We start from the raw sequence: 14,830 nt of genomic DNA on the forward strand, positions 1-14,830 counted from the left end.
CTCCACAGTCAGTTTTACCCTTCCATATCTATGGGAGCAAGGGGTAGTGCTTACCTTGGGGTGCTGGGGTGGGTCTCTCATAAACTATTACATTTTAAAGCTATCAGTGATCCTCCTGATTACCCACACTCAGAACCTCTATGTGACATGTGGCTTTCTTTGCTGTCATATTCCTTTAACCATCTCCTCTGCCATATTACAAGTCTTTGTTCCCTTTTTCATTGCTTCTACTCTGCAAGGACTCCTCCTTCCTAAGGTCCTGTGACTTTTGTAGGGGTTTAAGTGGCACTGCTCAGGAAATGGCCCTCTGTGAGTAGCAGTTCAGCTGTTTGTTACTGTTAGCAGAACAGAAACTGATGACATAATTCAGAGAGACTTGTTCCATTAGGGCAAAAAAAAAAAAAAATAACTACTTTTTTCTTCTTTCTTGTTCTATTCTGTTAAATGTTTTCTAAATGCCTTCTCTTTTTCAGCATAATGGGAGTTTTGAGTAACAAGTGTGGCTTTCAACTCCAGTATCAAATGATTTTTTCAATATGGCTCCTGGCATTCAGTCCTCAAATGTGTGAGCATCTGCGGCGCTATAATATCATTCCTGTTCTGTCTGACATCCTTCAAGAATCTGTCAAAGAGAAAGTAACAAGAATCATTCTCGCAGCATTTCATGTAAGTGCTTTATGTTTAGGGTGTGTGTCTTTGAGGCATTTTTTACTGTGGAGTAGTGGTATATTTGAGTTTTTAGGAGGTAGAAAAAGTTACTTTCCATGTAGTTTCATAGTAGGGCTGAGTACATTGATACTTTTTCTTCCATTCTTGAGATACTTTGCTAAGAAGAATATGTTCCAGCTCCATCCATGTAAACATGAAAGAGGTAAAGTCTCCATCTTTCTTTAAGGCTGCATAATATTCCATGGTGTACATATAGAATCTGTACTTTTAACTATTCCTGTTTTCAAGCTTTCTTTAAATGGATAGCAACAAATCAAAAATAGGAAGGAGTGTAGATGTATTGTAGAAAGCAAAGTAGACATCACATTTGCCAGATACAGTCACTAACATCTTTCAGATGTTTCCAAGTACGTAGAGATAAATATGTAAATAGTTACATAATTTTTTGTATTTAAAAATGGCATCAGATTATAAGTATTGTTCTATAACTTTAATAATACATAATGAATATATTTTCATTTTTGTAGATATAGGTGTTTAGTATTCTTTTTAATGGTGATGTTCAATTGTGATGGTATAAATTGGTTTATTTAATCAATACCCAATTAATGGGTGTATGGTGTTTATAATTTCTTTTACATAGGTTTGCACACTTGATGAATGTTTCCTTTTTTTTTTTGCAGTTTTTGGCCGGGGCTGGGTTTGGACCCGCCACCTCCAGCATATGGGGCCAGTGCCCTACTCATTTGAGCCACAGGCACCGCCCATCAATGATTGTTTCTTTTGGATACAGTTCTCTATAGAGATAGAATTGCAAAGTCAAAATAATATGCTTTTTTACTTGATAGATGATGCCAAATCACCTTTCAAAAATGTGCAAATATATTACAGTTCTATCAAAGATGTCTTGGGAGTACATGTTTTTCTTTTCTCTCACTAGCATCTCATATTATCTTTTAAGTTTTATAAAATCTTAGGTGAAAAATGAAATTTTATTTTGATAATTTTTTAAAATAAAAAATGTTATTTATTTTTTGAGACAGTATCTGACTTTGGCATCACTGCTAGAGATCACCTAGTGTTGTCATCATAGGTCACAGCAATTGCAAACTCCTGGGCTCAAGTGATTCTCCTGCTTCAGCCTCCCAGGTAGTTGGGACTCCAGGTGCACACTACCATTGCAGGCTAATTTTTTCTATTTTTAATAGAGTCTCCGTCTCACTGTCTTGAGAGCTAGTCTCAAACTCCTAAGCTCAATAATCCTCCTGTCTCAGTCTCCCAGAGTGCTTTGATTACAGGCATGAGTCATTGGGCCTAGCTGAAATCATTGTTTTAAATTTACGTTCCATTGATGAATGAGTCTAAGCATCTTTTATATTTTCATTGGTCATTTATATTCTTTCTATAAATTGCTAATTCATAGCATTTGTCACCTTTCAAATTTTAAAATTTGATGTGTAGGAACTTTTTTCTAGATGTCTGTAGTTAACAACTAATGTTTATTGAGAGCTTATTCTTTGTCAGGCACTCTTCTAATTATTTTTAATATGCCGTGTATTTAATTGTCCCAAGAACTTGAGGCAATGACTGAGGCCACGCAAAGTTAAATAATTTACCAAAATAGCTAGGAACTGGTAGAGCAATGATTTAACCTCTGACAGTGTGAGTCATTTTGAACCATTATGCTGACCAGTTTTTGATGTTCAAAGTAATAATTTTTATAATTTATTGAATGGTTTTCATGTATTGCCTTATTTAATCTTCATGATTACGCAGTAGGTTCTATTGCTATTTATATTTTTTAGATGAGGAAACCAAGACTTGGAGATTAATTCTCAGGAAGTGATAGGGTTGGCATTTCAGTGAGATCTGTTAGGCTCCAAAGCTGTCCTTTCAACCTGTCTTTCATCTCCTTTTTTTCTTGTGTTGGTGTATTTTCTCAGAAGCATTAAGACTGGTGTTAAAAGGGGGGAAAACTGTGAAAAGGAAAACCAAAGCTAACATAAGCGGGATGAGTGCCTTTGCCTACAATCCCAGCTGTCAATGTTTAACAGTGACTTTGCTTGCCCTAGAGTGACTGAAGGTGTGGGAGGCTGTGTTCAGTGCAGATGCTGCAGGAGAGTGGGAAGTGAGGTCCAAGTGTGGCCGTCTGGGTCCTACAGACGCTGACCAGCTGTCTATCAAGTGTTGATCTGGCCACTTGATTTGCTTTATAAAAAGTAACCTCTTTTTCACATAAAGTTGTTCTGTGGCCCTTAAAGTTGTTTACTCTTGAGAAGGAGACAAATGTGTTTTTTTGTTGTACCTTTTCTATATCACAATGGCTTTGCCATTTGTGTTTTTAGCAAACTCTGTCTACATGAATTGTTGAGGTAATTTTCAGGGTAGTTCAGATAAAGCATTTAAGAATCAATTCTTAAATCAGACTAGGTTATATTAATGAGGCTTTATTCTAAAATATTTTAGTAGCTAAACTGAATGTACATTTTTCTTTTACTGAAGCATTTTGTTGTCCATATTATTTATTTAGTAAAGATGAAAAATTACAGAAATAGGATCTTCTGTTAATTTATTCTTGACAAAAAAGTTTCATATCCCTTATATGTGCCTAGTGCTTTGCTAATCTTTAGAGAATACAGATGACCAAGGTACAGCTGAACACAGAAATTCTCTGTAGAGTGAAGGCAGACTGTAAAGAAGCAGTGTCAGTGCAATGTGGTGATTCATGACGGACAAGAGGAAAAGTCATATGAACGAGATAGAGGGTGCAGGGTGTTCTAGGAACGTTTCAGAAAGGAGTGGACTCAAATGGCCTCTCGTTTGTGTGTGTATGTGTGAGTGAGAGAGATTATTTGTATTTTGTTTTGTTTTGTTTTTATAGTGTATATTCATGGGGTACAAGTGCACAAAGGATAGCTATTTTGAAAGTGCAAAAGTGGAGAGACATTGATAGATGTTAACAAGTTAAGAAGGAACCTTCTGGGATCATCAGTGATTTGTTGTTGTAGGATTTATTGCTCTTCCACCCCAAGTGAAGTCTGAGAGAGTAAATGGAGCACGTGAACCTGGCTCTTGCAGATACTCTTCAAAGGCACAGACTTGCTTTGCTTTCTTATTTTTTTTTTTTTTTTTGAGACAGAGTCTCACTATGTTGCCCTCAGTAGAATGGTGTGGGGATCACAGCTCACAGCAACTTCAAATTCTGGGGTTTAAATGATTCTCTTGCCTCCACCTCCCAAGTAGCTGGGACTACAGGTGCCCGCCATAATGCCTGGCCATTTTTTTGTTGCAGTTGTCGTTGTTTTGGCAGGCCTGGTCCGGGTACATACCTGCCAGCCCCGGTGTATGTGGCTGGTGCCCCAGCTGCTGAGCCACAGGCACCAAGCCACGTAGACTTACTTTGTAAATGGAGCTTTGGCTTCTATTCTGGGCATTGCACTGGTGAGGTCAACACTAGTATGTCAGATAACTAATAGGGTTGGCTATCTGACCTTAACTTATATTCACACTCAAAGACATCATGCACCAAAGCATAGTGCCTTCAAATAAGATTCTTTGTCTGATGTACTTTTGCCTTGTTACTGTGTGCTTTGCACACTCTGAGGGAACATGGAATAAGGAGTGATTCTTCTTTTAAATTTATTCACTGTGGCCAAATACTTACGGCATCTTTTCAACTGATGTATTTATTTTCCGAAGGCTTAAAGTTCTTTCTGTTCCTTTTGCCTTCATTTTGAGTTTCTTCCTTGTCTTTCCTCCTTTCTGTGCTACTGTAATCATAGTAACCTTTATTTTACTAAAATCTTCTGGACTAAAGTATCTACCATTTTAAGAAAATTGAGCTAGTTTGATAATATGGTCTTATGGTTATAAAGATATGATAGAGAAATATTAAGGAAAAACTACAAATTACCTATAATTTCACTTCCTGTATGGTGTACTCTTGACTTGTTTTAAACCCAGTGATTTACAATCTCTGTTTCCTTGCTACACAAGCTTTTAACGTTGGACAAACTGCAGTGAGTGCTGAGAAGCTGGAGTCTCTGAGTTCTCGTCTCTTCACAACTTAGGTGGATCGTGCTTGGCACTAATTACCGCAGGGGTATGTGCACCCAAGTTGGGGAATGCACAGCCTGTCCACAGGCAAACAGGCGAACAGATTTGCTATGCTCTTGGCTGGCCTCTGGGTCTTTGGCAAATTGCTTAGCCTCTCCATACTTCAACTTTTTTTATATGTCTGTGAAAACCATCTCTGGTACTAGTATTTTAATTGATTTCTTTATTGACTGAGTTAAATTCTTCTTTAAACTTTTGGATGCTTTTGGGGGTTTTTATATTTAAAAGTTTGATAATATTCTATGATGGAATATCTATTCACTTGAAGCTTCTATATTAAGAATTGATGTACCTGAAAGTCTCCTACATCTAGTTTTACACAATTGTGTTAAACCTACTTATAGTATATTAGAAGTTATGACAATCCACTTAAAAACATGTCACAGAAAGCAGATATGAGAGAGAGAGAGACCCTATTTGCATGACTTTTAAAAAGTACTTTTGGGTAATAGAAAGGTTCACAGTTTCCTAAGTAATTAACATGGAAGTGACTATACTATTTTTCAGTTGTTTATGTTTATCTGTCTTTTTCTGTTATATATTTTTGGAAGTTAAAATATCTATTAAAATGATGATCATCAAAATTTATCATACGATATTGTTTTAAGCTTCTAATAATTTGTTAAAAAAACTTGTTTACTTAATGTACAATAGAGGTGTGGGAAAGAGCTGTAACAGAAGTCAAGGTCTTGGCTGTTTTGTTGTTTCTAAGATGATACCTTTTCGTTTGTATTTCCCCTCAGTTATGAGGAGGTACATTAATTTTTAAAGTATTATTTAAGTAGTAGTATTTTAAGTGCTTTGAGTTTCTAGGAAAAAATCAGATATTAATAATTTATAGAGATGAGTTGAACTTTACTCTAAAGCAGCACAAGCCACTTTAGTTGTCTGTGGTAGCTGTTCTATATGAGCTTTCCACAAATGCTGTTTAGTTTTTTGTTCCCACCTAGGTCCTCTCTTCCATTATTTTTTGTTTTGGATCATTATTATGTAAAATAAAAGGGTCATTAGAAGCAGGTATCTCTTAATGTTATAATGTCAAAGAAAAGTGTTAGTTGATACTAATTGAATCCTACCCTTTAAGTTCATCCTTACCGTTTTTTCTTCCTCTCTCTCTACTTATCCTCCTTCCTCCTTTCCTTCCTTCCTCTCATAGGTTATTTATTTACCTATTAATGTATCAGATGTTTATTGAAGATTAAATATGTACAAGGCAATGTGTTAGTTACTGAAGGTGTACAGAGTTGAATAAACAAAATACCTTGACTCAGGGTCTTTGCATTTTGTTTAAATCTTTGTCTTGATAGAGTGACTTGGTGAAGTCATCATGTTTACACTATACAAAGCTCAAAAAGTCACAGGAAGTGTAGCATTTGAGAGCCTTAGTTTTTATTTTGACCTGATTTGGGAGCTCTCTGTATTAATTACAGTAGAACCTCCCTAGTTGACCACCTCCCTACATTGACTCCCTCCTTAAGTTGACCTAATATATTCATAGACTGGACATGTGCATATTAGTACAAAGGCCTAGTTCCTTATTTTGGCCACCTCTGTATGTTGACCTGCTCAGTATAGTCATTGGGGTGGTCAGCGTGGTCAGCTTACAGAGGCTCTCCTTTTTTCTTTTTTCTGAGACATGATCTTACTTTGTTGCCCTCGGTAGAATGCCATGGCATCATAGTTCATGGCAACCTCAAACTCTTGGGCTCAATCAATTCTCTTACCTCAGCCTCCTGAGTAGCTGGGACTATAGGTGACTGCCATAACACCCAGCTATTTTTAGAGATGGGGTCTCACTCTTGCTCAGGCTGGTCTTAAACCAGTGAGCTCAGGAACTGTACCTGCCTCAGCCTCCTAGAGTGCTAGGATTACAAGCATGAGCCATGCTGCACTGGCTCTTGTATTTACTTTTATGGAAATTTAAGAAGCAGTGTAGCTCTTTCCTAATTTTCCTTTCCGTGTGGTGCGGTAGAAAGGTAGACTAGAGTGTCTCTGGAGTGGTCAGACCCAGGTGTGAATCTTGCACTTGATTACTCAGTATTGGGAGAATAGCTTGAACTTCCAGAGTTCCTTTCTTTACTGGTGTGAGGTGGTAGGTAATATCTAACTTGCCTTAAGATTGAATTAGGAGTCAATAACAGATGAAGTGCTGACCCAGGTGTGAATCTTGCACTGGATTACTCAGTAATGAGAGAATAGCTTGAACTTCCAGAGTTACTTTCTTCACTGGTGTGAGGTGGTAGGTAATATTTAACTCACTTTAAGATTGAATTAGGAGTCAATAACAGATGAAGTGCTGACAATAGTAAATGTACAATATGTTATTTCCCTTTCTTTTTTCTCCATAAAATCATACTAGCATAGCAGTTGACCTCTTTAATTTTCCATCTCGGTAAACTGGATTCTTGCTAAATTTATATTGAGCCTATGCAAAGATTTAGTGCTGTTTTGTTTGATTTTTAAAAAGGAAGCATGACTATATCTCTAATATTTAATAAGATTTAAAAATCTTGTTTCGTGTTTTTTACCCTTAACACATGGAATTTATTATCATAATTTCTGGACTTCTCTTGTCTAATTTTGGCTTTTAGAAATATTAGTTTTTTTTTTAATTCTCCTGTGCTAAATTTGGGATAATGCAATCATTTTGTGCATGTGCTGAGAGATGAATGTCAGAAGACCATCTTTAGACATTCACAATTTTAATATACACAATGGAGCTAAAATCGAACTATTGGTAAGGACCTAGTAAAGCCATTTTAATTTTTAGACCATCGAACAGGTGGGGAAAAAAAAAGATGACTTAAAAGTTTCTCAAATTCCTATATCCTTTAAAAAAAATGTCATGGATAAGATTATTTGAAGATGGTCTGGTCATGTATTTTTTTTTTTTTTCCCACATCTTGAATCTCAAAATGAAAGATTTTTTTTTTTTCCTGAAGACTTTAGGAAGCTTGCTGAGCTTTGAGCTAAACAAATCTGGCAGCTGCTAATTATTTTCTTTTTCCCGTTTGGCTGGATGAATTTTATTTTTGAAAATGTCAGTCTCACTTACTCATAGTAGGTGCTGAACCCCTGGTCTCTGCAGATATTACTGCTTTTGGTTAAATTGATTTGTCAACCGTCAGTTCCTAAAATAAATTGGAATGTTTTGGTGCCATGACTGAGAAAGATATTGAAGATCATCTTTGTTGTCTATAGAGTTTTTTATCTGTTATGTGTTTGATTTCTCCTCTTGGTGCTGCTTAGTCAAGAGTGTATGTCGTATGTCAGATAATAAGGTAAAATTATATTGTTACAGTATGTGATTCTAAGAAAAGCCTAGGAAGAATTACTACCAAATTGAGTTCTTTTTGTTAGATATATTAATCATGATTTTTAAGTCACATCTACACATTTTACATGAGTACATATACTCACATTGACACAGACATGCACATACATACATTTTCTGTGTGGGCAGTTTATAGTTGTAACCCTTCCAAAGAAGCTGGAATTATTACAGGAATAATGTATGGCCAATGAATTTTATAATATAAAATTTGAGCTTGTATTTTTTTCCTCCACTGGGAAGTAACTTTTATTGAGATCCTACCAGCTGCTCAATCTGTTCCTGACATTAAGTTCCTTCTTCTTTGGCAATTGGGTCTTTCTTAAGTGGTCCAATGAAGGCTTTCTTCTCCTTCATAGTCTGGAAGTGGCATGGCCGAACTCGGAGGTGGTGTTGATGAACTTAAGGTCAGTTTTTTCCAGAAAACTGGTCTATAGTAACAAGGACTTGCAGGGAGTGAGCACTTGCTTCTTTGTTCCCACCACACAGCCTTTCATCATGACAAAGTTATTGGCCACTTCACCATAGTGGACAAAGCCACCCAGGGGGTTGATGATCTTGTCAGATAGGTCATAATCAGTACAGGTATTGTCCTTGATTGGTTTGCCATCTTTGATAAAGTAACCTTGGCTAATCTTACAGATCTTCTTGTTGATCTCTATGTGGTCATGGTAGCCATTCTGCCCAGACTGTGCCATGAAGAAAGCCACATGGGCAGGATGCTATACCCTAGGGCAGGCAACTTTATGGAGCTCTTACTGGGTCTTGTGGGGCAGTTTCTTGGCATGCTAGTGACTTGTCACCCCTTTGTAGCCTTTGCCCTTGCTCACCCCAGTGACATTGTTCATCTCCTCCTGACCAAACCCTTGGTTCTTCTGCTTCTCCAGCTTCTCCTGGGCTCATTCAATTTCTTAGCCACAGTGTCTCCTTCCACCTGGCTCTCCATTAGATGGGCCACTTTTTGTTGTAGAGGAAGGAGGTGCATCTGGGTATGGGCAGTGATGAGAATGATGTGGCTGTACTTCTTCATGCTGCTGCAGTCCTCCAGCTGCTTCTGGCTATCCTCATTCTGCCATTTCTTACAGTACTTGTTGAAGTCTTTACTTTCTTCTTAGATTTCATACCAGTTCTTGTATAAGCATTTTTTGTTCTCATCACTGATATGCTTAGCAGTGATGGTTTTGAGAGTCTGGAGGCCTCAAGGAATTTCCACATAGCCCATGATATCTACAATCACCATGGGCAGTGTCTTCACCTGGATACAGCCTCTACATCTTTCTTCTTGTTCTCCTTGGGTTCTGGCCACATGATGTGGGGTCATGCCAGCCTTGTGTCCCAGGAAGGCTGTGAGGTAGAAACAGGCTTGGAAGAGTTGTTCTTAGTTCCAGAAGCTTTACCTTCTCATGATGCCTGCTACTGCACTTGAGAGGCAAAAAGGCCAGGGACCCGTGTCTGGGGGCTGAGAACTTCCTGTGAGATATTCTGCCATCAAATTATGCTGATAACGGTTGAGCTTGTATTTTGTATGCCTTTTTTTCCAGGTTATATTTTAAACTGTATTTATTTTTTATTTAAAAACATTTAGGGGGTACAAGTGTTTTTTGTTCTTATTGTGTTGTGTGTGTGTTTTAACATAGATGAATTGTATCATGCTGAAGTGAGGGTTCTTAGTGTATCCGTCATTGCATGTCTTTTAAAAGTCATTCTTACTGAGTTCTATAAAAGTATTTTTTGCTCTTGACTAGTTGAAAATTAATAAACATGCAGAACTGATCTTTATCATGGGTGGCTTTTGAAGCACTGCTTCAAGGCCAGCAGTTCAGTCTTGGTGATAGAAAGATCTGAGTTGTCACTTGATTCCACCTTATGCTTAGTGAAGTCAGGATCTCTTTGTGCTATTAATTTTCCAAAAGCAAAATGATACTTATATTGGATTGGCCACTTTTGATTTTGAGGTGAAGATATTTAGTTTTAGAGAAAAAATGACGTATTCAAAGAATATGTTGCTGCTAAATTATGTAATATTTATGGCAAATTCAGTTTTTCAAAACTATTCAAATTAATATGAGGGCACAATATTTAGGTTACATTGTTCTCATTTCCAGGGTAAAGTTCCATCTGTAGAATAGCCCCTCATCCAGGAGCCCCTCACAATGTGCACATTAGGTGAGATCCTGCCTCATGCCCTCCCTCCTTCTGCCAAATGTCCTCCCCACCTCACTTCCCTCTTCCCCTGAAATGGGCTATATTAGTGTTTTATTGTTCTTAGGAACATGTAATTGTTTATATATTGATTTCATATTAGCATTGAGTACATTGGATATCTATCTTTCCATTCTTATGATACTTTACTAAGAAGAATGTATTGCAATTCCATTTAGGTAAATGTAAAAGATGTAAAGTCTCTTTTAATGGCTGCATAATATTTCATGGTATACATATACCACAGTTTGTTGATCCATTCATGGGTTGATGGGCGCTTAGGGTTGCTTCCACAACTTGGCTGTTACGAATTGAGCCATAATAAACATTCTAGTGCAAATGTCTTTGTGGTAAAATGATTTTGTTCTTCTGGGTAGATACCTAGTAATGGGATTGCAGAGTCAAATGGAAGGTCTACATTTAGATCTTTGAGTATTCTCCATACCTCTCTCCAAAAGGGCTGTATTAGTTTGCAGTCCCACCAGCAGTGTAGAAGTATTCTTTTCTCTCCACATCCACGCCAGCATCTGGTGTTTTGGGACTTTATGATGTGGGCTAATCTTTCTGGGATTAGGTGATATCTTAGAGTAGGTTTGATTTGCATTTCTCTGATGATTAAAGATGATGAGCATTTTTTCATGTGTTTGTTGGCCATTCGTCTATCCTTCTCAGAGAAGTTTCCATTCAGATCACTTGCCCACTTATAGAGAGGGTTGTTTGTACTTTTCTTATTGTTTAATTTCAGTTCTCTGTAGATTCTAGTTATTAGGTCTTTGTCAGATTCATAACATGCAAAAATCTTCTCCCATTCTGAGAGCTGTTTGCTTTGTTTGTGGTATTCTTAGCTGCACAAAAGCTTTTTAGCAAGTAAGTCCCAGTTATTTATTTTTGGTGTTGCTGAAATTGCTAGAGGGGTCTTCCTCATAAAGTTTTTTCCCAGGCCAATATCTTTAAGTGTTTTCCCCACACTCTCTTCTAGAATTTTTCTTGTTTTGTGTCATAAGTTTAAATCTTTTATCTAACGAGGATCAATTTTTGTCAATGGTGAGAGGTGCAGGTCCAGTTTCAGCCTTCTGCATGTGGATAACCAGTTCTCTCAGCACCATTTGTTAAATAAGGATTTTTTCCCCCTGTTGCATGTTTTTGTTAGGTTTATCAAAAATTAAATGATGATATGTGGCAGGGTTCATCTCTAGATTCTCTATCCTGTTTCATAGGTCTGTGTCTGTATTTTTGTGTCAGTACCATGCTGTTTTGATCAGTATAGCCTTGTAATATAACCTGAAGTCTGGCAATGTGATGCCTCCAGAATTTATGTTTTTATTTCTAAGAACTGTATTTGTTATTCAGGGTTTTTCTGGTTCCATATGAATTGAAGTACTATTTTTTTCAAGATCTTTAAAGTATTATTGCAGGAATATGAGGCCCTATGGAGAGAAAGAGCACCCAAACACCGTATTTAAGAGGAAAAAGGCTTTATGTCAGCTGGTGGAGCTTACAGCATATAATTCAAAATGGCCATGCTCCCCTTTTTATTTCCAGTCAAAAAGGTCCAACCCACAGGTACGTTACTCATTGGTCAGTTTGAATCAAGCAGGAGATGATGTTCCAGCCCCCACAGAACTGCAGGATTTTACAGAAGTGGAAATTTCCAGGTACTAGGGAGTTAAGTCTACAAATTCCTAAGACCTAAGTTGCCATGGAGAGGACCCTGTGGGTATCTTTGTGGTCTCCTTGAGAAGACCTCTGTTATCCTAGACTTCACCTTTCCTGGGTATCCTCTCTCAGTGTGACATTGGTGCTTTGATGGGCATTATATTAAATCTATAGATTGTCTTGGGTAGTGTGGACATTTTAGCGATGTTGATTCTTCCCAGACATGAGCATGGTATGTTCTTCCTTTTGTTAACATCTTCTGCAATTTCCCTTCTCAAAGTTTCTTAATTCCCCTTATAGAGTTATTTCACTTGTTTTGTTAGATATATTCCCAGGTATTTCATCTTCTTTGGTGTTACAGTAAACGAATAGAGTCTTTGATTTTGTTCTCGGCTTGACAGTTGTTGGCATATATGAAAGGTATTGATTTTGTAATCTGATATGCTGCTACATTCCTTGATCACTTCTAAGAGCTTTGTAGTTGAGTCCCTAGGGTTTTCCAGGTATAAGATTATGTCATCTGGTAAGAGGGAGAGTTTGACCTCCTTTACACCCATTTGGATTCCTTTGATCTTCTCTTGCTTGATTGCAATGGCTAGGACTTCCAACACTATGTTAAATAGCAGTGGAGACAGTGGGCATCCTTGTCTGGTTCCAGATTTGAATGGAAATGCTTTCAGTTTTACTCCATTTAATATGATATTGGCTGTGGGTTTGCTGTAGATGGTCTCTTATCAGCTTAAGAAATATTCCTTCTAAGCCTACTTCCTTAGTGTTTTTATCATGAAAGCATGTTGGATATTGTCAAAAGCCTTTCTGAATCAATTGAAAGAATCATATGGTCTTTGTTGTTTTTTTTCCCCCTCCCACTCATGGTCTTTGTTTTTGATTCTATTTATGTGGTGTATTATATTTACACATTGTGTATGTTGAACCAACCCTATGTCTCTGGGATAAAACCCACGTGATCATGGTGTATAACATTTTTAATATGTTGTTGTATTCTGTTTGTTAATATCTTATTGAATATTTTTGCATCAATATTCACTAATGATACTGGTCTGTAGTTTTCTTTTTTGTTGGGTCTTTTCTTGGTTTGGGGATCAGGGTGACATTTGCTTCATACAATGTGTTGGGGAGGATTCTGCCAGGGTCCTGCCCTGGGCCAGGGTCCATTAAGACCTGTGGATCTGGTGGTGACCTACTGAAGAAATATAAAGTTATAAAGGATGAGAAATAAAGAGAGAAGACACACAAAATAGAAGTTTCTAAGGTGGTAACTCAGGGGAACACTGCTTGTGGGGTTCTCTCGGTGGCCCTGAGTGTTTTTTCTACTCAGCTTTTATTGAAGGCTATTTGCTGATTAGTCCAAAGGAAATGTTTTGTACTTCTGTGGCATCTGTTGTTATTTCCCATTTCTGATTGTAGTTATAAGAGATCTTATTTTTCTGTTTCTGGTTAGTCTAGCCGAGGGTTTATCAAATTTTCAGTCATTTCAAAGAACTGACTTTTTGTTTCACTGATCTTCTGAATAATTCTTTTGTTTTCAATTTCAGTTCTCTGATTTTGGTTATTTCTTTTCTTTTCTTATTTTTTATTAAGTCATATACATATAGATTATGAATACATTTATGCATATGTGGGGTACAGTGTGTTGATTTTTTAAATATAATCTGACATAGTTACATCCAACCAATCAATGTAGTGGTTATTTCTTTTCCTCTGCTGCGTTTGGGATTAGATTATTCCTCCTTTTCCAGTTGCTTGAGATGGCCCTTTAGGTTGCTGACTTGCTTTCTTTCTGTTTTCTTGATGAAGGCATCTAATGCAATGAATTTCCCTCTAGGGACTGCCTTTGCAGTATCCCGCAGGCTTTGATAGTTTGTGTCTTCATTATTGTTTTGTTCCAGAAATCGAATTATCTCCTTCTTGATTTTGTCTGTGACCCAGGTATTATTCAGCACAAGGTTATTTATTTCCATGATTTTATTTGAGTATGAAGATTTCTGTTGCTGTTCAACTTTTATTCCATGATGATCTAAGAAGATACAGAGGATAATTTCTGTTCTTTTGGATTTGTTGAGGTTAGACTTGTGACCTAAGATATGATCAATTTTGGAAGATGATCAGTGGGCTGATGAGAAGAATGTGTATTTGTTTTTGTTAGGATAAAGTGTTCTCTAAGTGTCTAATATGTCCCATTTGTTCTAGGGTCTTGTTTAAGTCCATTATTTCTTGTGTTTAGTTTCTGCTTGGAGGATCTATCCAGTACTACCTGTGGGGTGTTAAAATCTCCCAACTATTATAGTGTGGGAAGATATCATTCAGATCAGTTAGGGTTTGTTTTATGTATTGAGGATCATTCAGATAGAGTGCATATATGTTAACTATTGAAATCTCTTCATATTGTGTGTTTCCCTTGACCAATATGAAGTGTCCATCTTTGTCTTTCATTATTTTTGTTGGTTTGAATCCCACTGTATCTACATACAAGATTACAACCACAGCTTTTTTGTGCTTTCCATTTGCCTGGAATAACACTGCCCATCCTTTCACTCTGAGTCTTGTTATATCTTTTGAGATAAGGAGATTTTCTTGTAGGCAACAGGTATCTATCTGGCTGAAGTTTTTGTATCTAGTCGGCTAGCCTATGCCTCTTTAAAGGAGAGTTCAAACCATTCATATTAATTGAGAGAATTGATAAATGTGGCTGAGTTTTGGTCATCTTGTTTTTCACAAGTCCAGAGCTTAATTTTATGCCTCTCACCATTGTGGAAACTAGGGTTGGTTTTTTTTTTTGAATGTTAACTGTGTACATTGATGCACTTTGGGGGTACAGTGTGGTGTTTTCATACA

At 37.1% G+C, this 14,830-nt stretch overlaps 1 protein-coding gene across 4 annotated transcripts in view; it reads left to right on the top strand.

Annotated features, from left to right (window-relative positions):
- Positions 1–14,830, top strand: part of ATP6V1H (ATPase H+ transporting V1 subunit H) — a 143,382-nt gene that overhangs the window by 45,180 nt on the left and 83,372 nt on the right. For all 4 annotated transcript variants that reach the window (XM_003793699.3, XM_023515397.1, XM_023515395.1 and 1 more), the window contains one exon: positions 474–666. In XM_003793699.3, coding sequence (XP_003793747.1) covers positions 474–666 — 193 coding nt within the window. The remainder of the gene's footprint in view (positions 1–473; positions 667–14,830) is intronic.

The sequence above is a fragment of the Otolemur garnettii genome, unplaced genomic scaffold (genome assembly GCF_000181295.1).
Source record: "Otolemur garnettii isolate 467f Iridium unplaced genomic scaffold, OtoGar3 scaffold00071, whole genome shotgun sequence".
NCBI classification, from domain to species: Eukaryota; Metazoa; Chordata; class Mammalia; order Primates; family Galagidae; genus Otolemur; species Otolemur garnettii.